At 40.6% G+C, this 24,001-nt stretch overlaps 1 protein-coding gene and 1 non-coding gene across 7 annotated transcripts in view; both read left to right on the top strand.

The window, feature by feature from the left end:
* Positions 1–24,001, top strand: part of VEPH1 (ventricular zone expressed PH domain containing 1) — a 238,717-nt gene that overhangs the window by 85,524 nt on the left and 129,192 nt on the right. For all 6 annotated transcript variants that reach the window (XR_011074282.1, XM_068546156.1, XM_068546152.1 and 3 more), the window contains exon 7: positions 18,503–18,723. Coding sequence is in view for 5 of the 6 variants with exons in the window: in XM_068546156.1 (XP_068402257.1) it covers positions 18,503–18,723 (221 nt within the window). In the remaining variant the exon portion in view is untranslated. The remainder of the gene's footprint in view (positions 1–18,502; positions 18,724–24,001) is intronic.
* On the top strand, positions 23,031–23,137 carry LOC137766919 (U6 spliceosomal RNA). Its single transcript, XR_011074445.1, has one exon. It is a non-coding gene; the product is annotated as a U6 spliceosomal RNA (small nuclear RNA).

The raw sequence follows: 24,001 nt of genomic DNA, 5'->3' as shown, positions 1-24,001 counted from the left end.
AGCAGGTGCAATGGCAAGCAGCTGGGGGAAAGCCTTCTGGAAACCATGAAGAGTTTCAAGTGCTTGGATAATGGAGGGAGGGGAGAGGGATGAGGCTGGATGGTAGACTGGTTCCAGATGATGGAAACTCCTCGTTGATTAGCAGACAGTTCCTGTTTTCTACCTTCTCTCTCCAAACTTATTTATCACTGGTGTCCAGGTCACCTGGGAACAGTATTTTGTTTCCTTTTATTGTGTAGACAAGCAAATGAATACTGTGTACCTCAGAGTTCCCCAGAAACTAAAGAGCCTGGTAAAAGGACAAACAGTCCCCACAAATAGTTACAAATGTAGGATAGTAATGGTTACAAAAGTTACATGTTGCAGCAATTTTCAACCATGTCTTGTAATTATCAACTGTAATTTAGGCCAACCGACCAAATCCACAAGGGGCTCTCAGTGCCTCTGTGAGGGGAGAGCTTGGCAAGGCCTAGAAGGGGCCTCTGCTTGACCAGTCTCCCCTCAGGATTGAACCCCAAGGATGGTCAGCCTGGTCCCCACAGACCTCGTCTCCTCTTTTCAGAGGGGACTTCTGCCTTTCTTACACCGGTGTCTGTGAGGAAGCAGGCCTGTGCTTGCCCCACTGAAAGCATAAAGTTTCCACTTAGCGACTGCCCTTCTAGGCTTGAGCTTAAGATGTAAATGAATCCTGGATTCATCAGAAAGGACAGCTTGGCATTGGCAGCAGGTGGGTTGAGAGGATAAAGCAGTTGCTAATTCCAGCTCAAATCCTGCTGCTCTTTTAAGGCTACAGCACAGACCTTGCTCTGCCCGTAGCCCTTAGACTTAAATCACTTCAGCGTAAGCCAGCTCCTTCTCATCTCTGGTGCCCTCGACCTGCAGCGGCTTGAAGCAGGGTTTCCGTTCCTGGCCAGTGACTGAGGTCGGGTTGCGGCCGTGAGAGCACCGAATCCTAGCCGCTAGACCAGTGGTCAGTGACAAGGCCCTGGCCCTACGGCTTTGCAGAAAAAGAACTCCCACAAAGACGGAAAGTAGTGAAACAAGTAAAGTGTTTATTAGGAGAAAAATGAGTACAGTACGTGTGGATAGACACACGGGCAGGCTCAGAGAGTCATGCCCTCGTGGCAGTTTGAATCACTTTTATGGGGCATTTCTTCCAGGTTTCCTTTGGCCGATCATTTTGATCTGCCTGGTTCAGAGGGCGTATTTGGTATAGCTCAGGATTTTCCCATGTGTGCGCGCACATCTCTTAGCCAAGGTGGAGTCCACGGAAGAGGCCTATGTGTAGGTTTGGCCACTCGGTATCACTCCCCTTTTGACCTCCAAGGAGCCTTTCTCTGCATGTGTAGCGGGGGAGGTCTCCTGACTTTGAGAATGAGGAATATGTGGTCTCTTATCTTCTATCTGGGCAGGGCCCAGCCTCCTCTCTCAGTTGTCCTGTTATTCCCTTCTCGGAGTATCTGTCCGCAGGGAACGAACTCAAACCATTTGCCCCAGGGGCCCATCTCTCTCCTGCTTCCCTTCAACTGCCAGCATCTGCATTTCTGAGTCTGTGGTTTTCCCCAACTTTACCAGCCACCCTGCTGACATGCATGGCAGGATGGATATGTGACGACTATCACCCCCAGCCCCACTAGCAGCCTTCAACCAATGATGGGCGTATTCTTACCCCAACTCTGTCACCCCTCGAATGAGGTAACCCTTTCCCTAGAATCTCCTGGCATCCCTTCCGAGCTGTTTCCCTTCTCTGCCTCACTCTTCTCCTCCTGTACGCATCTGCTGCAGTTTCCAAATAGATGATTTGCACATAAATCATCTCAGAGTCTGTTTCTGGGGAGCCCAATCCAAGAAAAAGTCATTTCCATACCTTCCCAGGCCATCACCATCTTGCCTGCTCTGAGCATGTGAGAGTGTACAGCTGTAATGTGGAGTCTGCACCTGACTTTCTTCTGGTTGCATTTGCCTTCTATTCGCTTGGTGTATGAATCCACACACTCCCAACCCACTCTAAGCCCTCTGAAAGAGGGCACACTATACCTTACATTTCCTTGTTTCCCTGCACTGCTCATCCCTGCACTGCAACTGTATTTGTGGCTCCTAGCATGTGGGCCACAAATACTTGCTGACCAGCTGTTACATAGAGACTGGAACTTGACTGGACACTAGTACAGGTCTTGTACTAGTAGACGGCAGCTGATGACATGGCAGGTCGTGAGGAAGACCAGGAACATTACAGACATTGGGTTCCAGTCATGGGTGGTGGCTACTGGTTTTCAGGTTCTGTTGGTCTCCTTTCTGTGTGGTGGTCAAAGTGTGGTCCCCAGCTTTGGGCACCACTGGGAACTTGAATCAGAATCTACAAGTTAACAAGATCCGCAGGTGATGTGTGTGCACATGAAAGTGTAAGAGGCACTGGTCTCAAGGATCCAGGCCACACAGGGCTTATCTGCTATAGGATCCCCCAGGGGGTCTGGGCATGCCCACATATGTATATGCATGCATGATTCATGTATGTTTATAGACACACACAGCCATACCCCCGCAGGTTTCTTTGTAAGACCCATTTGTTTCAATGTAAATAAATCAATAACCTTTAAAAATGATCATCTTTGACAATGTTAGGGTAAACAGAAACCCAGGGAACATCAAGCATTATTTGTTATACAGTTTCTGAGCATTTATCACACATCTGATGTGTGCAAGGCACTGTAGAGAGTGCAAAGTTAAATAAAATTCAGCTCTTGTGTTGTTGGAAGGGGCTTTGGTTTTTCTTCACTTAGAAATGATCCTTCACTGGGCTTTGACGCTTCCTGTTTAACATTCCTAGAATTCCTCACCCCATCCCCACTCCTATGGAAAATGAGGTGGCAATGGGGGGAGGATGGGGGGAGAGTGTTCCTAATTAACAGTTTTAAATAACATAGGGGATATATACAAGATTTTCCTATTGCTTAAGTTTTTTTTTTTTTTTCCTTGTTACTCAATTCATCATTTTTCAACCAGGATCTGGAAGCATCCCCAAAACCCCTAGCAGGATTTGACACAGAGATGGTATCACCATGATGTAAAGGTTTTTTTAATAATTGTACTCTCAAAAAATATGAGGAGAGCACTTGAAAGTAGATGAATTTTGTTGCATAGCCATAACTATACTATTTGAGCTGATATTAACATTTCAGCTCTCTGCCTTATTTATCAAAAACTGTAAGCCTGATTTTATTTTGTAGTGAATAGGAAAGGGGAACTTGGTGCTGGTTCACAGCCCCTAAGAAAAGATGTATCTGACAGTTGGCTGATCAGCAATGGACTGTCACACTGAAATGTTCATGTTATAGTTCTTAGCATTAACCAGCATGAGTCTTGTTATCTACATGTATATAACACAAAAGAAATTACACTGAGAAGGGTATCTTGACATCAATTTATTCCTTGTTAAGTAATAAATCTAGAGTAGATAAAGAAATAGTTGTTATTTAAGATTAGTAAATTTAAGGTGTCTGGAAAATGTTTTCAGAACTGTAGATTTCCCAACTTCAGCACTATGTAGATCCCATAGAGTTTCAAACATCTGGCAGTTCACCCAGAGAAGTGGAAGACAAACACTTTCTTAACTATCTCCCATTACTGAAATCTTTATTTACTTAGTATGGTTGATTTTAGAAATCCCTGGATTATACTAAGCTCCTATTGATGTCTACATTTTCTCTGGCTCTTCCTTCTGCTGCCTTCTTCTTTGAAGACAAACTTCCTTCAGCTGTATGTAGCATTTTCTGTGACGGTGGTCCCTATCTCAATCAAATGTCCCTTTCCTCCTTCAAAACACTTCCCAGAGCCCACCTTCTCTATGATAGCTCCACATTCCTAAGCATTATTTGGTGACCAACTCTTTCTCCTTCATGATTGGTAAGTACAAACTAAATGTCAGGGAAGGAGGATAGTGGGAGGAAATGGGAAGTTGCAAAGATTTCCTGAAGGAAATATTCTACCTTCCTCCACTTTAGAAAGTGAGAATTACCTTAAAGGCTAAATGCATAGATTTTAATATCCCATACAGTAGATAAAATGGAAACTATGGATACAATGAGGTGACTCTTCTATTATTCTGCTGAGGAATGGCAAGATTAAATCATGCTATGGTCTAAATGTGTACGGCCATCCCCACAATTCCTATGTTGAAACCTAACCTTAAGGTGATGGTATTAGGAGGTGGAGCCTTTGGGAGGTGATTAGGTCCTGAGGGTGGAGCCCTCATGTACAGGATTGGTGCCCATATTAAAGAGTTTCCAGAGAGCTCCTTTGCCCCCTTCTTCCATGGAACCAAAAACCAAATCTGCCAACACCATGATCTTGGACTTTGCAGTCTCCAAAACTGTGAGAAATAAATGTTTGTTGTTTACAAGCCACCCAGTGTGTGATATTTTGTTACAGAAGCCCAAATAGACTAAGACAAAACATGAGTCCATTCAAGATCTCAACACAACCGTATGTAAAAATCCTAAAACACTGTTCTGCTTTATTTCCACTGTTTACATAAAGGTGAGCTCACAAGTGAGTGGAAAGCAATTTAGAAAGTAATTTTTTCCTCCAAGCTACTACATGTCAGACCTTCTCTTCTGAGCACATCCTGGCCAGCCAGACATACCTTCAAACCCCCATCCTATTAACTGCAGTTTGTTTGCATATTTTGATTTACTTATTTATTGATGCCCTGCTGACCTCCAGCAAGCAGTCAGGCAGTTCACAATGAAAACATAGTTGCTATGAGACCAGAAATAATTAACCCAAGGCAAAATCCAGGAACGAGAAAGGGGAGCATTGGCGGGATAGGGGGCAAGTAGCAAAAAAACTTAAACTATCCTAGCTAAGGAAATCAACAATCTCAGGCAGGGTCACATTTGCAGACTACATTTTTCCATTTCATTCTCCCCTATAAGTAATGAAATAATATTTATCCCAGTATTTCTGTCTAACTTGTATTTTGGGAGTTACATCTCAGCTACCATGAATAAAACGTCCTGGCGATAGTTTTTTGAAAGTAAGTAGGTGCAAAGAAAGATAGGCATCTTGTATTTAATTGTATAATGAGTAAATTATGTAATGTAATGAGTAAAGTATGTTAAGTTCAATTGTAGCTGATGTATAGTTCAACTGAGTTAAATCTTACCATATTGTTCCTTTTCTAATGACCACAAAGCACTTTTTCTTTTTTTCCTGGCAAAAGGTTCAAACACAATTTCTCTTTCTTTCTTCCTTTCATTTTTCTTTCTTCCTATTTCTTTTCTTTCTTTTTGGACCCGTAATAAGCAACTTTCTTCAAAATGGTTTCCATGATTGGGCCAGAAGACCTGTGGTTACTTTTTTCTATCCTGTGATTATACCACATTTGCAAAACAGATATTGTGTAGTTAAAGATGGGCTGCTTCTTTGAGTTCTCTAGAAGTGTTTCAATGCTAAAATCCCCAATCGTCTTTCAAAAAGTTTCCTTAATTGAAGCAAAAGAAATAGTGGAACCATTGTTGGGGATAATCAATGAGAGGTCATTTACATGAGGGGACCATGGTGTGGTGGGAGAAGAAATTCTGGCTCCGTATAATTCATTCTGAGTCGTTGAGCCCACACAAAAGATTTACCTTTAAAAGGCTAAGTTCCCAAGCCCCCAGTTTTTAAAGAGTAAATCCGAACTGTAGAACCTCTAAATCCTTTATCAACCCACAAAATAACACTATGTTCAAAGCTCAAATTAGATAGATTTCTACAAGCTTTAAGGTCTGTAAGTATTTGGGGGTCAATGCAAAGAAAAGATGCTGGGAAATAAACTCTCAGCACAAATGAAGAGAGATTTGGGTTTTCAGACATAAATGTGGCCACACCAAATGCTATTTAGGGAAAAATAGTCTTAGTTTTCTGGCCTTTAAAAAAATCAATCATACTAAAAACATAATTTATTTGGTTACATTATTGTCTCAAATAGCAAGACATAAAAGTAAGCTACCTTTCACATTCTCTGATTTCTACTTTAAATCCTAAGTCAACTTCATTGAAACCTCTCTTTGAGGAAGACATAGTAAGTTCCACATTTAAATAAAGGCCATAATTGCTTTATAAGTACAAAAATTATACCTTGTATTTTTTTGTTTTGTTTTTTTACAAGGGCGGCGTTTACTTTAGCATTCTGTGCCAAATGCACAAAGTTGAACTGAGTCCAGTAGATTCTTAATTTTTGCCATGTTACAAAATTTGAGGTTCATTCAAAACAAAGGATACATCTGTTTTCATCAGCTGCGTCTTAAATTTTATTACTGGGACTTATATTTTTTAATTGTTTTGCCTAAGCAGTATTGTTTTACTAGGCATGATTTATTACTCTCCCATGTGCCCACAGAAACTGTGTGTTCCTGAAATCATGCAAACTAAATCAAAAATAATAAGGAAGGATGGGAATTTATTCCCTTTACATTGGATTAAATGATCATTTAGAATATGTAAATCTGTTTAAATTATAGTAGAGCTTTGTTTATCAATGGGAAGAAAAATATGTTCAATTAACTCCAAGCTGATATAAAGAAAATTGAGGCATGATCAGAGGATAGAAGAAAGAATTGAGGAATATGACTTTTTGGAATGCTATTTTAAAAATCAGCTCAAAATTGGAGGATTATCTGCCTAAGGAGACATTAACAATGTTTTTGTTTATATATTCTCTACTTCGTTCCACAAAAAAGGATTTCAGGCAGCTTGCTCTCTCAATGTTCTATTTTTAAAAAAATATCGAATCTTAGCTTTTGAACATGATAAACTAACAGCATTTGATGCCTACTTACTGTGCAAGCATTTTGCGTATATTTTTGTGCTAGTATTTTCAGGCTAGAAGAGCATATCCTTGTCTGGGGGTAGCATAATTTTTAAAGAGTAAAATTTATTAACTGTACAATTATCTTGCAATTTATAGATTACTGGATGACTTTATTTTACTGGACCATTACTGCCTTGTCTACTTCAATAACAGTGACTTTTTGTGGGATTGAAAATGTTATAACTGTAGAATATTTTTGCTTCAGAAACAGGAAAAAATTGAGAAAGACTGGGAAATAATTGCAAAGAGAAAAAGATCTAGCTATTGATAGATCATGAGGATTCAAGTCACTAAGAAAACCTTAAGTTATATAGTCTTTTGACTTAATCATGTGACATTTTTAAAAAGAGAAATAAGCTTTCTTGGTAAAATGTTGAGCAAATTTCACTTCTAGGTAAACCTTTTCGCAGGTTACTGGAACAGTGGCCCATATTTGCTTACTGAGCAGGTATTGGGGTTTTGGACATTTCTAGAACTTCCAAACCTTTATCAATTCACAAAATAAGTTAACTCAGAAAAATTAAGGGGATATATGGCTTCTGAGACAGCTTATTTTAGTTTTGGTGATAATTTAGATATGTCTGCATTTACATTTAGGATTTTCGACACTGAAACAATAATAGCTAACATTTACTTAGCATTTCCCTGTGCCAGGCATTGTTCTGAATGCTTTGTTTTTAACTCACTGAATCTTCACAACCACTGTATGAGGCGGGCCCATTAATCTGTTTTATTAACTGAGCCTTGGAGAGTTAAGTGACTTGCCCAAGGTCCATGACTGCCTGGTGGCAGTGCCAGGATTCAAACACAGGAAGGAGCTTCTGAGCACACTCTGTGGCCACCACACCACCACCCGCCTCTGCTCAGCTGGCAGGGCTTTCCATGGGACTGCCACCTTTCTGTTCTCTGAGGGTGGAACTTCCTCTGGGAATATGTATCCAAAGAAAATCTCTCACACTTATCAACAGCTCAAACAGCCAATACTCTTTTTGTTTGCCCTGCTAGTGTCTTACTCACCAATTCTACTTTCCAAGCAGTAAAGGAAGCCTCTGGAAAGCCAAACACTCATTGTTTCAAGGGGAAATTTTAGGCAGTGGGACAACTTAGACTGCTGCTAGAAGGTGTCTCAGAAAGAGCTATAAATCTTCAGGGTGGGTGCGGTTCAGAGAGGCCTGAGCAGGGCCTGGGATGGAGAAACTTTGCACGTTACACAGACAGACCAGTTAAATCCAACAGAAAAGCAGGTCTCTAATGAACTGGACTCAGTCATTTGGAATTTCTAAAAAGAGTGACTATAAACTCATCAGTCAATAGAATCTTTAAAATTTTATTTTAAAGGTTAATATCTCAAACTCTGAACAGACAACAGAATAGGAGGGACCAAAAGTCTTCCAGTAGAATAGGACCAGGAGTCATACATCACCAGTAAGTAAAACTTTACATGTTTCAAAGGGACTCCCACTGTTTAAAAATGACTTTTAAAACCTGATATTGATTTCTCTGCAAGGGAGGTACTCAGAGAGAAAGAGAGAAGCACAAGGGAGGGGGCACACTGGTGCTTTCAATGGTATTGCCAATGTTCTGTTTCATTACTTAAATATGTTTATACATATTCTTTCATGTGCAGCACATATTCCATAATGTCAAAAAAAAACATTAAACATTTACTATGTGCCAAATAGTATGGCTGGTATTGACAACAATAGTATAATAAAACAATAGGCCTCTACTAAATGGCTTATTTTTTAACTCGTTGATATTTCCAGTATAATCACATCTTATTAAGAATAATACTTGTAATAACAATTGATTGCTACCATTTTTTAAAACCATTTGCTCTATGCCAGGTCTTTTATAGGTATTATTTCATTATTCCTCATAACGAAGTCTTGAAGAATTTGTGTCAGCTGAGTTTGTTAATAGCATATCAAACTAAAGCCAGCTTCAATAATAAGAATATTTATCATCTCATTTAAGAAGTTTGCAAGACTTGATGGGTCCAAGTCCCTTCAAAAATTCCAAAATGTCATCAAAAACCCTTGGTGACAAGGCTCTTTCTCTCCACCTCCCCAGTATATTGACTTGGCCCCATAAGTATGTCCCCTCATGCTTGTAAGATGGCTGCCACAGATCCAGGCAGCACATGATGTAGACACAGCAACGTCTGATTAAAGAAAAGGCATGTGTCCTTCCATGTCTCTCTTCTTATTTGGGAGAAAAACCTTTTCCATCAATCTCTCATCCCAGAAAACTTCACCTCAAGTCCAAATGCCCAGGATAAACTCATATACCCGTCCCCTGAGTAGGAATAGGCTGAGGAATTGAATAGCTGTCATTTTCACATTATGGCAGGATGGAGATTTTACCAATAAGAAAGAAGGTGATAGGATGAGATATGACTATTGATAGGCAAGCAAAAGTATCTGCCACTGAATTGCTAGCTCCAATTTATAGATGAAGAAACTGAGGCTCAAAGTGGTTAAATAAGATGCTCAAAGTTATATAGCTAATAAAAACACCAAGCCCAAAATCATCTCAAGTTTTTCTTAACATAAGTCCAGCCATACCAAAAAAATCTATCAGTACAGCCATTCCCCAAAAGGAGGTAGGAAGATTTAACAAATCCTATTTTGCTGAAAAGCATGAGGTTTCCCCACCTCATGGTTCCAGAGCCGTGTCAGGAGTGTTGGGGTGTTGGTGGTGATTTTCAATAATAAACTTTATGTCAGGCAACACATTAAGCACCGAAGGTACAAAGATGAACGTGACATGTCCAGCCTTTGAGGGGCACACCGGGAAAGGTGACAGTGACACAGAAATTGCAGGCACAGATGTCAGGGTTCTCATGAAGATACAGCCAGAGGTCTGAGGAACACAGAGATAGGTGCAAGCAACTTTGGCTGGAAGAGTTCAGGAGGACTTCACAGAAGAGGTGACGTTTGAATTGGTTTAAAGACGTGTGGGGGGGTACAAGGAAGAGAAGGGGAGGAAGGGCTTCCAGTAGCCAACAGTCTGCCCTAATGGAAGACATCTGTTTCTAATGGAAACTGGGTTGCTAAAGGAGATGGAAGAAGAGAAAACGATTTTAGGTGTGGTCTTTTAAAATGGCAACAACCCCTAGCCACAGAGAGCTCCGAGAAGAAGGCATATCTCAGTATCTCCAACATGAACACCACTTCATAAATGTCTTTCCGAGCATATCAGAATCTATTAAAAAAGGATTTACAGATAAGTTTCTCCTTTGGCTTTCTCATAATTACAATTCTCATTCAGGGAGAGCTTCATTCAGTGTTCCAGACCAAATGGATCCTTTTTTAAAAAAGAATGGCATTATTCTAACATCTTTTTTTCCTTTTTTTTTTTTTTTTGTAAAGACTCAAAAAAGGAAAAGAAGGATTTTAGAATATGTCATGTTACCATGTTTTTCATATTCTGCTGTAAATAACTGAGTTGCTGTTCCAGTCATACTCAAAGAGAATGTGCATACTATTTTTTTGAAGTTGATTTACAATATTGTGTTCAATTCAGGTGTACAAGAATGTGCATCCTATTTAGTTCCGGATTGAAAAAATATTTCTAATAGCCCAAATGTATTAATTATATGGTTAGGACTTTGATATATCTACTTGTGTGTTACTTGCTTTAACTATCAATTTTGAGAGAAGTATATTAAAATCTCCAACTAAAAATATTCATTGATCTATTTTTCCCTGAAGTTTTACCAATTGTTAAATTTTGAGGTTGTGTTGTTAAAAATAAAAAACAAAAAATAATTGAGTTGCAAGCAAAAAGCAAATGGCTGTCGCCAGCCTTCAATCTGCACACCCAAGTTGGGTCATATATACAAATCCATCTGTGATGGGGAAAAGAATTAATATGTGGGTGAAAAACAGAGCACATGTGGATTCGGATATATAGTAACTTACTAAGGAAAGAATGTTTCAATTAGTTTAAAGGCAAGGAGAGAATCTGCCTGTGGTGAAAAGTAGAAGGAAAGAAACTGGCAAGATGAGCTGGAGACTTAAACTCAAACCAAACTCCATATGACCTGGTTAAGCTGAGCTCACATTCCTGATGGCTGAATGGAAAGTCAGGCCAAGCAGTTTGGAATATCTTTCAATTCTGACCAGAAGGTAAAAGAAGATAATTTTCTTTTATAGGAGGTCCACAAAGATCCAAGATTGATTAATCGATCCACCTATCTACATGTCTATATGTCTATCTATTGATATCTATCTATCTATCTTTCTATCGACCTCACTGATTTTATATTCACAAAATTCACCCTAGTCTCTAAATTGTGTTTGTAACCCCAAATCAATACTCAAGGTGCTTGTGAGGTCACTCACAGACATGCACAGAATAGTGCCCACTGCACAGGTTCCCAGCTGGGGTTGAACGAGGCAATGCTCTGCCTTCTTGTTTCAGTTCCCCTCTCTCTGTAAACAAGTGTCTGTTCTTCTCGTGGTCTATTTAGTGCCACAGTCTAATCTTTGTGCTCTTTGTTGGTGATTTCATTGCTTAAAATGTCCACAAGTTTACTGCTGAAGTGCTCTCTAGTGTTCCCAAGTGTGAGAAGGCTGTGATGCACCTTATGGAGAAAATTCATGTGTTATGTAGGCTGCCTTCAGGCATGAGTTATAGTGCTGTTAGCTGTGAGTTCAATTTTAATGAATTAACGATCTGTATCAATTAAGACATCTTTATTTTTTTTCTTTTGAATTTTACTTTATTATTTTTTTTATATAGCAAATCCTTATTAGTTATCTATTTTATGCATATTAGTGTATATATGTCAATCCCAATCTCCTAATTCATCCCACCACCACCACCCCCGGCTTTGCCCCCTTGGTGTCCATACATTTGTTCTCTACATGTGTCTCTATTTCTGCCTTGCAAACCAGTTCATCTGTACCATTTTTCTAGATTCCACACATATGCATTAATATACAATGTTTGTTTTTCTCTTTCTGACTTACTTCACTCTGTATGACAGTCTCTCGGCCCATACATGTCTCTACAAATGACCCAATTTCATTCCTTTTTATGGGTGAGTAATATTCCATTGTATGTATGTACCACATCTTCTTTATCCATTCATCTGAAGACATCTTTAGATAGAAACACACATAAAACAAGGTTATGTATTGATCAGTTGATGAAAATGTGTGACCGGAGACTTTCAGGAACCTACCCCTATATTTGCTCTAGAAGCAATGCTTCAGTATTTGCTAATTCAGTGTTTGAAGTGACTTTATAGAACATAGCTACTATGAATAATAATAATCGACTCTTTGTACACAAACACACACAAACACACAACACACACACACCCACATACACATATACATAGACAGTGATATATCATCACATTCACCAGCAGTGTGAGGCTGTCTAGCAGAGTTCTCTGAGCTGAAATAATTTCCCACCTTCTCACAGACTCCAGAGTAGGGTGCCCAACTGTCCCAATTTGCCCTCGATTGAAGGGTTTCCCAGGATTTGAGACCTTCAATGACAAAACCAGGAAAATTCCAGGACCAATCAGAAAGAGTTGGCTCCCCTACTCTAGAGTTTCTTGAAGCCAGGGAATTGAGGTGGAGGAGGGGCCCATACTAACCCTTCAACTCTTGCTCTGAAGCTAGTAACCCCACCATCATTAGGAAAGAGGCTCATGGAATAAATACACCACCAAGCAACTGCTGGCCCCGCTCAGGCTTCTGAGGGCTCCTAAGTAAAGGCTGGGGTGTCCCTGGCAAAGCTTCACTGAGAAAGCATTAACAATAAGCTCATTTGATTTACATTCCTAATGCCCCTTGCGAGTGTCTTTTTGGTGTGTGGCGACGTCTAAGGGTTGAATTATGAAAAAATAACAGTGAAATGGCCCAGTAAAAAAGCAAGAATAACAGATGCCCAGGAAATAAAATATTTTCATTCAGGCAGCAAAATAAATTATTTTCTTTAACTCTTTTGTAAATTGATAAAGGACAGAGAGAAAAGTGTGGATTTTAGGACCAAATCCACATGTCCTAAAATCAGCAAATTCTCAAACTTCCAGAGATTTGGTACTCTATATAGACTAGTGATTCTCAGCCCTGGCTCTATATTAGAATTACTTGGGAGGTTTTAAAAATTCCTCTGCCTGGACCCCACCCATCACAATGAAATTAAATAGAAACTGGGGCGAGGGCAGGGGGAGAGGGGAATTATTGGGCATTAGAATTGTTCTAAAAGCTTCCCAGGTGATTCTAACATACAGCCAGGGTTGAGACCCTCTCACGAGGAGCATAGCGTTGAGAAAGGGTCTTGGGAAAGTTCAGCAGAGAACACTGAAATCAGTTGCTGATACCTGCTGTGGGTGGAAGACAGGAAGATAGCAGCATACAGGGCTGCACTAAGCCATCTTTTTCAGCCTAACCAAAGTGGAAATATTCAAACTCTGAAATCAGGCAGGTCTTGATTCACTCTTGTCTCTGCTACCAAGACTCTTATTACCAGTGTAATCTTGGTCCAGTGATTGGCCCTCTTATCAGTATCTTCATCCTGTTACCATTGTGCAAGGTTGTCATGAGGATTAAGTGAGGAAGCAGATGCCAAGTACCTGAGACATAGTGGATGCTTAATAGAGGGAAACAATCATCACCATAACCAGGCACCCACATTTTCATTTTTGGCCGCTTTCTGATTTACATTCTGTTATCCTCACAAAGAATAACAGAGGCGTTTTATGAGATAGTAGTAGCAGTATTTTACAAACAAAATGAACAACACACAAAAAATGAATGGTATGACCAAGGCAAATCACTGCCTGTGAGCCAAATCTAGCCACACCTGTTCATTTACTTATTGTCTGTAGCTGTTTTCCCATAACAGATACCACATGGCCCATAAAGCCAAAAAATATTTACTCTCTGATTCTTTACAGAAACAGTTTGCTGACCCTTGATTCTAGTTCATCAACTCTCAGTGCGGTCCATGGACCCCTGAGACCCCTTCAGGGGATCTGCGTGGTCCAAGCTATTTTCACACTAATACTCACACATCATTGACCTTTTTCACTGTGTTGACATTTTCACAGAAAAGACAAAAGCGATGATGGGTAAGACTGCCAGTACCTCAGCACAGATCAAGACAGTGGCACCAAAATGTGTACTCATCGTCTTCTTCACCACCACGTGTTTGCAGGGAAGAAACCAAACAAACAAAAAGCCAGTTTCACTTAACTCAGGTTGGCCCTATTGCTATTTTGAGCCAAGTATTTTGACATTTGGTTTCCGGGGGGCTGTCCTATGCACTGTAGGATGTTTAGCAGCATCTCCAGCCTCTACCCAGTAGATACTACCAGCTTGTCCCCCCTACCACCCCCAGCAGTGACAGCCAAAATGTCTCCAGACATTTTTTTGAAATTTCTTTTATTTGACTTAATAAATGGTAAATATCAATAGATATAACTCAGATGAACAAAAACTCTTTGGTGTCTTCTATAATTTTTAAGACAGTAAAAAGTTCCTGAGACCAAAAAGTTTGAGACCTGCTGGTCTATTTTGTATTTACAGAGTATTTATGATATTTACACCACTAAATCAAAATAAAGTGGAAAGGATCCTATAACTGATGATGAACAAGAGATAGGAAAAAGGAGTGGGAAAATATGTGCAAGGGTGGGTTTCGGATTTGGGGGCGGGAGGGATGGAAGTATAGCCAGAGAAGACACAGCTTTAGAGACATGGGGGGCAGTGTGACCTGAGTGAGTTAGTCCTCCATCTGTGCCTCAGTTTCCTTCTTATAAAATGGCAGTGATCACAGTATTATTGGGAGGATTGCGTGAATAAATACATAAAAATCGTATAGAATAGGTTTGGCGCTTAGATTAAGTGTTCTCTGTGGGTCAGCTATTATTATTTTAATATTAAATAATCAATTTATGTCCGAAGGGATGAGGTCAGGCTTGCCATTAAGGCACACAGGTGCTGCTGACCCTGTCCCCACGGTGGGATGACTGAAAGCAGAAAAATGCAGTCACTGGCCTCCAGAGATGAAATATTGTGGAGCCAAGAAAGAAATCAGAATCTCCTAAACCCCTTCCTACCCTAACATCACACTTTCTAATCCAGAATCACATCTGTTACCCCTGTGAGGTATATGGGCATGCTCCAAGTTTTCAGAACAAACGATGTGAGGTTGGCTTGGTTTCATATGTTAGTTCCAGAGCAGTTATAACTTTTCTTGTTCCCACGCTGTGATTAATTTTCCCTTCAGCTCAATTTGGCTGCCAGAAAATCATCCAGAGTTGTGTTGATTTCAGCAAATACCCACACAGCCATCCTCACCTTTAGGAAGACATGTGCTTTCAAAAAAGGGCTCTTAATGAAACCGTAGGGACACTTCTTAGGTAAGCAAATGAAATGTTTGTGGACTGACTAAAATAACTGCTAAAGACGAACCTGAAGCTGAAGCTGAGGAAGTTACTTGAAATTTGAAATCGCATTCTCCATAGTAAAGTGCCACATCTCCCGTGTCCCATTTCTTATCTCTTCCGACCTCCCTTTGTCAATCAGGACACTTTTTACTGTAACTGTTTTCTGTGGTTACTGAGACTATTGGGTTTAGATCCTAAAATCTTGCTGAATTCACATGTAATATTCTCTGTGAAATCTGACCTGACTACACTATTTTAACATTAACCCCCCTCCGTGGGTCTCCCTATTCTGCCTCATCTTCCTTTGAGGTACATATCTCCATCCAACACACTCTGTATTTTACACATGTATTTTGTTTATTGTCTGTCTGCCTCATTATCATGGCAGAGATTATCTTTTTTCTTCAGTGCTGTGTTCCTAGCTTCTAGAACAGTGTCTGGCGCAGGGTAGGGACCCGCATATCCAGCTTTTGCCTTGAAATCAGGAAGGGAAAACGCCCCTGTGATGCATTGCACACCGTGAATTCACATACAGAGCCCTTGCATGAATGAAAGCATCTATGTTGAAAAAAATATTAGACTCAAGAGTACTTAGGTGTCCTGCAACCTGACAATTATATGAGCCAAAGTATAATGGGCTATCAAGGAACTTGTTCCAATGGTGTTTATTTTTCATTCCTCTAATATTGTTATCCTTCAATGAGTAAATATCTCTTCAATTAGCTGTCCAGCTCACGGAAGTCCTAGCCTTAGTCCCACATATCCAGACAGAGCACCGTGCCCTAGGTGTTCTTAACAAATAGTTATTAAGGGATTGATGGCAGATGTACCCCCTTCCCCAAGAGATGTGTTCCAGTGCAATTGTACATGGACTCTTTGAAAAACAAGTTAAGTATTAAAGACTAGGGAAGTTCACTACTGCAATCTGTTCTGTAATAAATATTTCTTTTAAAGTACAGAATTCTTTTGCAACTACATACCTTTATTTGTAAAGTCATGCCTTGGCATATAAGGTTTGCTTAAATCAGTAAATCAAGACATACACACCGAGTGTAGACACTACAGGCTCAGTTCTGTGCCGGGCTGATGATTGATGTATGAGAAGTGGCCCCTTTAGGAGACTTGAATGGTACATGTAACCGTTAGGGAATTATACATGGAAGGGGGGATTGTGGGTCCCTTAAAGGCAGAGACCACTTCTCATTCACCTTTGTCATCTAGTGTCTAGCACAGACATATTACAGGCATGCAATAAAAGCACGAGTAAACAAATGATCAAATGCAATCAAGTACTAAAAAGATTTTTAAAAAGAGTTGATAATACAGTGAAAATTCAGACAGAAGAGGTCATTGGGAATGGCTTCATGGAGGAGAGAGAGAAGTTAATCTTGAAAGAAATGAAGGCCCCAAATGCTAGAACAGAGGGGACAGGGGAATTCCTAGCTAGAAGAGTAGTTTACACCTGCACACCTATCACTTAAAAGGATTTTGAGCATCAGCCTCCAATATATATTTATTTATAATTATACATATGGTCTATTATACTACCATTATGAAAGTTTTTAAATACATTAAAAAATAAGATTTTAAAAGAGCAGTTAAAGATAAAATAAGCATATTTTTAGTTATTTTTATTTATTAATGGTATATCATTATTTATATTGGGCACAAATCTACATTTCAAATAACGTTCTTGATAATTTTGAATTTTTTGGCTAACTTCCAGTCATGTTGGATTAGATCATGTCACCTGATAATATGACTGATGAGGAGTTCTCATAGGTATAGGAGACAAGTCAGCTAAGCTATTTTCTTGTTATTCACTCACGCCTGAGTTATTCACGCTGTTCTTCATCTTCAGTTTTTTGAAGGAACGTATTTAAGTCAATTGTGAGAGTTAACTTGATTAAAGCTGAGTAACAGAATCTACTCATTCGACCAGGCACATAAAATCTATCACATGCTGACAAATGCTTAAAGTGAACAAATGAGGGAGGATGTCCTGTGGAGAGGAGGTATACCATTATGGTACACGGCATCATCTGACAGGCAGATGGATGGGGGGTGCCGTTGACCAGGCCTCCCCTGTCCACGTGGAGTTAGTGAGTCAGGCATAGAGTCTTGGCCCAAGGAGGAACCAGAGTTGGGAAGGGTGAATGTGGGGGTCAGATCATTAACGATGGTTGAGAGATTTGGACCTGGCAAGATAGGCTCATGAGACTACATATTTTTAAGAAAGGAGCAACAGGAAAAAGGTTTTATTTATTTTTTTAAAATTGTCTTGGAAATCAGGAAAAAAATCAAAACCTCAAAGAAGCCAATTAAGAGGCATTATGAATGAAACATTGTTAGCTTCAGCTAGCTCTCTAAGTAAACTCCCCATAGAATTATCATCTGCAGGTCATGGGACTCTGACTTTTTTTTTTAAATATAGACCTTAGTTCTTCATCGTTCTTCCCCACCACCCCCACCCCCGGCTTTATTAAGGTATAATTGACAAGTAAAATTATAAGATATTTAAAGTGTACAACAAATGATTTGATATACATTGTGAAAGGATTCCCCCTATCAAGTTAATTAACCCATCCATTATTCCCATATGTTTTAGCAAATTTCAATTACATGATACAGTGTTATCAGCTATGGTCACTATGTTATACATTAGATCCTCAGACCCTATTCATCTTATAACTGAATGTTTATACATTTTACCAACTTTTCCCTATTTCCGCCCCCCCCCCCCACCCACTAATCCTTGGCAACCACTTTTCTAGCCTCTGTTTCTTGGGTTTGACTTTTTTTTTTAGATTCTACGCATAAGAGATACCATAAAGTATTTGTCTTTCTCTGTCTGGCTTGTTTCACTTAGCATAATGCCCTCCAGATTCATCCATGTAATCACAAATGGTGGCAGGATTTCCTTCTTTTTTGTGGCTGAATAACTTTTCATTCCATACATATATGCCACCTTGTCTTTATCCATTCATCTGTCAGTGAACACTTAGGTTGCTTCCATGTCTTGGCTGTTGTACATAATGCTTCTATGAACATGGCAGTGCAGATATCTCTTTGAGAAAATGACTTCGTTTCCTTTGGATAGATTCCCAGAAGTGGGATTACTGGATCATAGGGTAGTTCTATTTTCAGAGGAACTGCCGTACTATTTTCCATAGTGGCTGCAGCAGTTTCCATCCCCGCCAACAGTTGTACACGTTCTCCATTGTTCTTGGCAGGAGAGAGCCAGGAGCTGCTTGCCGTTCCTGGTGAGTCAGTTGGCCAGCATGGAGCACTCGTTTCACCATATTCTCCTGCTGGAGATTAAGAGCATCACGGACACCTTCTCCTCCATCCTGGGCCCTCAGAGCAGAGACATCTTCCGCATGAGCAACAGCTTCACTGCCATTGCCAAGCTCCTTACGCGACAGCTGGAAACCACCAAGGCCAGAAGCGACAGGTGAGCAGGGATTCCTGGGTACCTCAGGATCTGTTGTGAACCCACTGAGGCATAGCACAAAAGGCTATGTTTTCTTTTGTAAGCATAAAAGTTCCCAAAGAAAGCCAAACTCACTATCTCAACATAGAGTAACTTCTGAATAAATTATGACATTTGCCAGAATTTTTTCTAAATCTGTGAAAACCAGAATGTAACCAAAACAATCCTAAAAAAACGTGTAAAAAATACGGTAAAGGAATAAGAATGTAGTGCAAATAATAATGTTTATCGAACTCGTTTATTTATTTAACAAGCATTTAACAGTTGCTTACTCTATACCAGGAACCCTGCCAAAAGCTAGACATATTGAGAGATAAAACATGTTCCTTTACCCAAAGAGCTCATTGTCTAGCGAGGAGGTAAATATTGAGTGGGTAGTTAGAGAATAGTGGGAAGATTATGCTGATTATGATGCTGTCAAGGAGTCTGGGGAACACAGAGATGGGGGTACCTACTTCAGCATGGAGTGGAGAGGAATGGGAAGCTGAGATCAGGGAATGCTTCCCAAAAGAGGTGATATTTTGAACCAAGTCTTGAAAGATGACCAGATTGTACCAGGCTGGCTTTGGGGCAGCATGTGAAAGAGCACAGCACTTTCTGGAAACAGAAGTCATTTTGTCTGGCTAGGGTGTGTGTAATAAGGAGAGTGACATTAGGTAATACTGATGAAGTGGTAGGCAGGGACCAGATGATGCAGGACATGACAGACCTTCTTAAGGAGTTTGAATTTTATCCTGGAGGCTGTGAGGAATCATGGTGGGTTTTTACATGTTAGGATATGATCAGAATCCATGTTTCAGGAAGCTCACTCTGGCCCCAGTACAGAGAACATCTCAGGCAGAGGCAGACTGGAGTCAGGTCAAATGAAGGAAGGACAGAAAAGTGTCCACAGATATTAGCAATTAGAAGATTATTGATGATTGTAGTGAGTGAGCTGCCAGTGGTATGGCTGGACATAAAACAGGACGCCTGGGGTTGAAGGGAGAGGGTGGATACAATAAACAAATCTGGTCCTTTCAAGAAGTTTGTGGAAAAAAATAAAGACCATGCAAGATTGAGGGAGGGGTTTTATTATGTTTTGCTACATTTTGAATAAGGAGGCACTTGGAAAGTTTTATGACCTGAGAAGTTACAAAGTACTTTCACATTCATCATCTCATTTGATCCTCATGATCACCCTAAGGGGTAAGAAAGGCAATTATCATTATTCCTATTTTATAGAAGAAGAAACAAAGGCTCAGAGACTGGTTAAATCTCTTCCCAAGGTTACACAGTAACTAAGTGATAAAAGATGGACTCAAATTTCAGATCCTATGCACTGGAAGGTATTCAGTTATGGAGAAGGGGCAGGGCACATTTGAGACTAGCATCAGATTTTGTGAGTTTTGGGGCTAACAAATGATGCATATCATTTTCAGTCTGAAACAGCATTCCAAAAACACGAGAAGCCATCCTTACAAAATAGTGAACATTTAGTCACAAGGGTCCACTTTATGTCCAGCATGGCACAGAGCCTGGAGGTCCCAAGAGATATAAAACAAAACATAAGACATAAAACACCATTCCTCAAAGGGTTCACAGTCAGTGCATGTGACGGGGTTAATGGAAGTGCGTATAGCAGGCTGTGGAGCATGAGAGACATATAGCCAGGGGAACGAAGAATGTTTCACGAAGAAGGTGAAATTTAAGTTCATTCCATATTTATTGAGTAGCTTCCATGTGCCAGGCATCTGCGTAGGTACCAGATTAAGTTGCACAGGATGAATGAAAGTTCCCCAGATAAGCGTTGAAAGGATACTCCAAATAGAAAGGACGCTCCTCACATGCAAAGATAAAAGAGTTTAAGAGTGTGTGACCCAGACTAACGAAAAGCAATTCGTTCAGCGTGGCTGGAGTGAATACATCAGTGGAGGGTGGGAGAGTAAACTGAAAAGTTAGGTCAAAGGCAGATTCTCAGAGAAGCAAGGAGTTTGTCCTGTAAGCAACATGGGGGCTTGGAAAGATTTTAATCCAGGGAATGAACACTGCTCCTAGCACAGTAATTAGCAGATAGTGGACACTCAATAAATATTTCTTCTCTAAAGGACTAGGTGGATGAGGAAGTGGCTGACGTGGTGGAGCCCTGCATGGAGTTGGCTGGAGCTGCAGGCTGGCAAGAGAGAGAGGGGCCAGGATGCTATTACTGGGGGCTTAGCAGTAGGCGCCCTCCATGGTGAGCGAGGCCTGGGCTAAATCAGAGGTGGGGAACCTAGGAAGTCAGGACAGATCTTTATAGTGAGAGAGCTTGGAATTAGGAAGAATCGATTATTGGTGAGAGGTGGGGTGAGGAGAAGGGGAGGAGAGTGAATGAAAACCCAAAGATATCTAGCTTGAGTGACCACATACACATGGAAGAGGGTGCTGATCACCAAGAAAAGACGTAGCAGGAGGGGAGCCCATCTGGAGGACCTCTTGGCCCACTCCACACAGAGAATATTTTATGGCCAAGATGGTCATCAAAGTCAACAATAGCTATTCATCTGAGGAAGCCAGATAGCAAGTGCCCTTTTGTCTCAACACCGTAGTTTTGATTGAGCATATAAAAATCTGTTGCTGCCTGGTTCAGTGTCTACTATAGTTGCCTATAATACGAGGGTTTCTGATTTTGGTGCTATTGACATTTGGGCTAGATAATTCTTGGTTGTGGAGTTGTTCTGTGCGTTCTACAATACTTACGAGCTTCTCCAGCCTCTGCCCACCAGATGCTAGTAGCAACCCTCCCCCTCAGCTGTGACAACCAAAAATGTCTCCAGACACTGCTAAATGTCCCCTTAGAGATAAAAATCACCCCCAGTTGAGAACCACTGCTATCTACGTATTCCATTGAAAAACAGCATTTACACAGACCCCATGACCTGCCTAGCAACAGCCTACACATGGCAGCATCCAAAAAACCCAAAGCCAGCATCATGAAGGGATGATTTGTCATCTATGTGCAAGCACAAAGTCACTGTTGGCCAGTTTTCATGATGTGGGGAAATTCAGTTTAGAGCTTCTACATCTAGTGTTCGGGGGAGCCACTTTACATTCTGTGCACAGCTAGCCTGCTCATTTCTCCTTCCAGCGGTGACTGGTGTGTGCGTCAGATGCGAAAGCTCGGGCACGTATTCTGGCCAGCAGCCTATCCGTTCTTTCTTGCCTCTACACAGGCAAAGTTTCAAGACTCCGATTGACTCTCCATGAGATTATATGTGTGAAAAAGGGTTTGTATAAAGGAAAAACATGTTATACAAGGGTGTTACATTAGGCATTCTGACAGGAAAAATGATTCTTAATAAGCAGGCCCAATCCAATTAGCAATAAACAACTTCCACATGAAAAGAAGAATGTAGGAGATATGTAGACAGGAGAAAAAAATGAGGTCTCACTGTCAAAATATGAGTCTGCATTAGGAAAATGCATTTCTCCTCCCTTTATTATTTTTCTGAGGGGAAAAAAAAAGAAAAAATTAAATATGAAGAGGTAAAAGGTCACATACACCACCACCACCACCATCGCCACCACCTCAGCCTCTCTCAATTCACAATACTTCCCCCGTTTCAACCCTCTCTGTCAGTCTCCTTCTAATCAACTGTAAGTATTTGGTGGGAATCTCAGAAAAGCTGGTGTGGACAGCCAGGCTTTTGTATTAGCTGCTCATCCTCTCTGGGATGGTTGCTAAGGCTTCTCTCCCCACATCTTTTCTCTGAATAGCCTTCATTGTGACCATTTACCTTCAGTAATTGTAATCTGTGCCCCACAAAGCAGAAAGGTCCACACTTTTGTCTAAAGCATCCAGCAAAGTCTGATCCTTACAATTGAAGGGGAAATGAATAAGGGAAGAGGGCTCAAAAGAAAATTAAAGATGGATTAAATTCAAAACAGATGTCATCTAATTTACAACTCTGACACATAGCCCAGCAGGCCAGATTTTAGACTTCAGGCCAAAATTACAAGACTATCAAAAGAAAAACAATTAGCATCCTAGAGAGAGTGAAAAACTGGAGGAGACAGGAGCCTCCTTTGCGCCAAATGACTGAATTAATCGGGTGATTTTTTTATTTGATGCACCAGGTAAGCACACTTGCACTTTTCTTGTTCCTGTGTTTCAGGATGAATGTTTTTATCTAAATAATAAACCACCGGAGGCTGACTAACAGGACAGCCATGCAAAACATTTAGATTTTGAGATTAATTCTGGAGAAGCAAAAGAAAGATAACAGCAATTGTGGATTAAAAAAGAGAGGGTGGTGCTTGCTTTGGCAGCACATATGGTAAAATTGGAACGATACAGAGAAGGTTAGTATGGGCCCTACTCAAGGGTGACATGCAAGTTCGTGAAGCGTTCCCTATTTTTCTTATGGTTACCAAGGGGGAAGGGGTGGGAGGGAAAAACTGGGAGATTGGGATTGACATATATGCACCACTATATATAAAATAGATAACTAATAAGAACCTACTGTATAGCACAGGGAACTCTACTCAATACTCTGTAATCAACTATATGGGAAAAGAATCTAAAAAAGAGTGGATATATGTATGTGTATAACTGATTCACTTTGCTGTACAGCAGAAACTAACACAACATTGTAAATCAACTGTACTCCAATAAAAATTAATTCAAAAATTTTTTAAAATAAAAAAGAGAGGGTGTCAAGATAGGAGAAAAGGTCTATACCTTTCAAAAGTGTATGAGCCCTAAGTAGCCTGCTGGGTGGCTGCTAACCATTGAACCATTTGCTTGCTGGGACCCATGGAAGCTGGGGAAGGAGAGGGTGGCTCCTGGCAGCTGTGTGCTGGCTGAGCAGTCAGTGATCCTTGGACTAGAAGACGCCTTTGCCAATGCGTGTGGTGCCAGGGAGGCTGCTCTAATCAGGCACCATCAGAATTGCGGACAGTTTGTCACAGGTGGTCTTAGGAGGAGATTAGGCTTGGCCCCAACTAGGGATGGAAGGTTTGAGGGATGGAAATTGTGAAAAGAAAGCAGGGGTGGGGAGGTAAATAGGAGAAATGAGAAAAGGTAGGGAGAAAGAGGGGCCAGGAAGAAGGCACAAGGGGAAAGCAGAGGGAAAGGAGAAAGGGCACCTGACCCAGCCCTAAGTCCCAGGCCTGGTGGGGGGGCGGTCACAGTTCCCTCAGATCCAGCTTTCACACCCTAGCCAAAGCCATCAAAGTCATGGGGGAGAAAGTTACCTTTAAGAAAAGTTTTAACACAAAGCAT

This window comes from Eschrichtius robustus, chromosome 6 (genome assembly GCF_028021215.1).
Source record: "Eschrichtius robustus isolate mEscRob2 chromosome 6, mEscRob2.pri, whole genome shotgun sequence".
Taxonomy (NCBI): domain Eukaryota; kingdom Metazoa; phylum Chordata; class Mammalia; order Artiodactyla; family Eschrichtiidae; genus Eschrichtius; species Eschrichtius robustus.
This window is presented reverse-complemented; position numbering and strand designations above follow the sequence as displayed.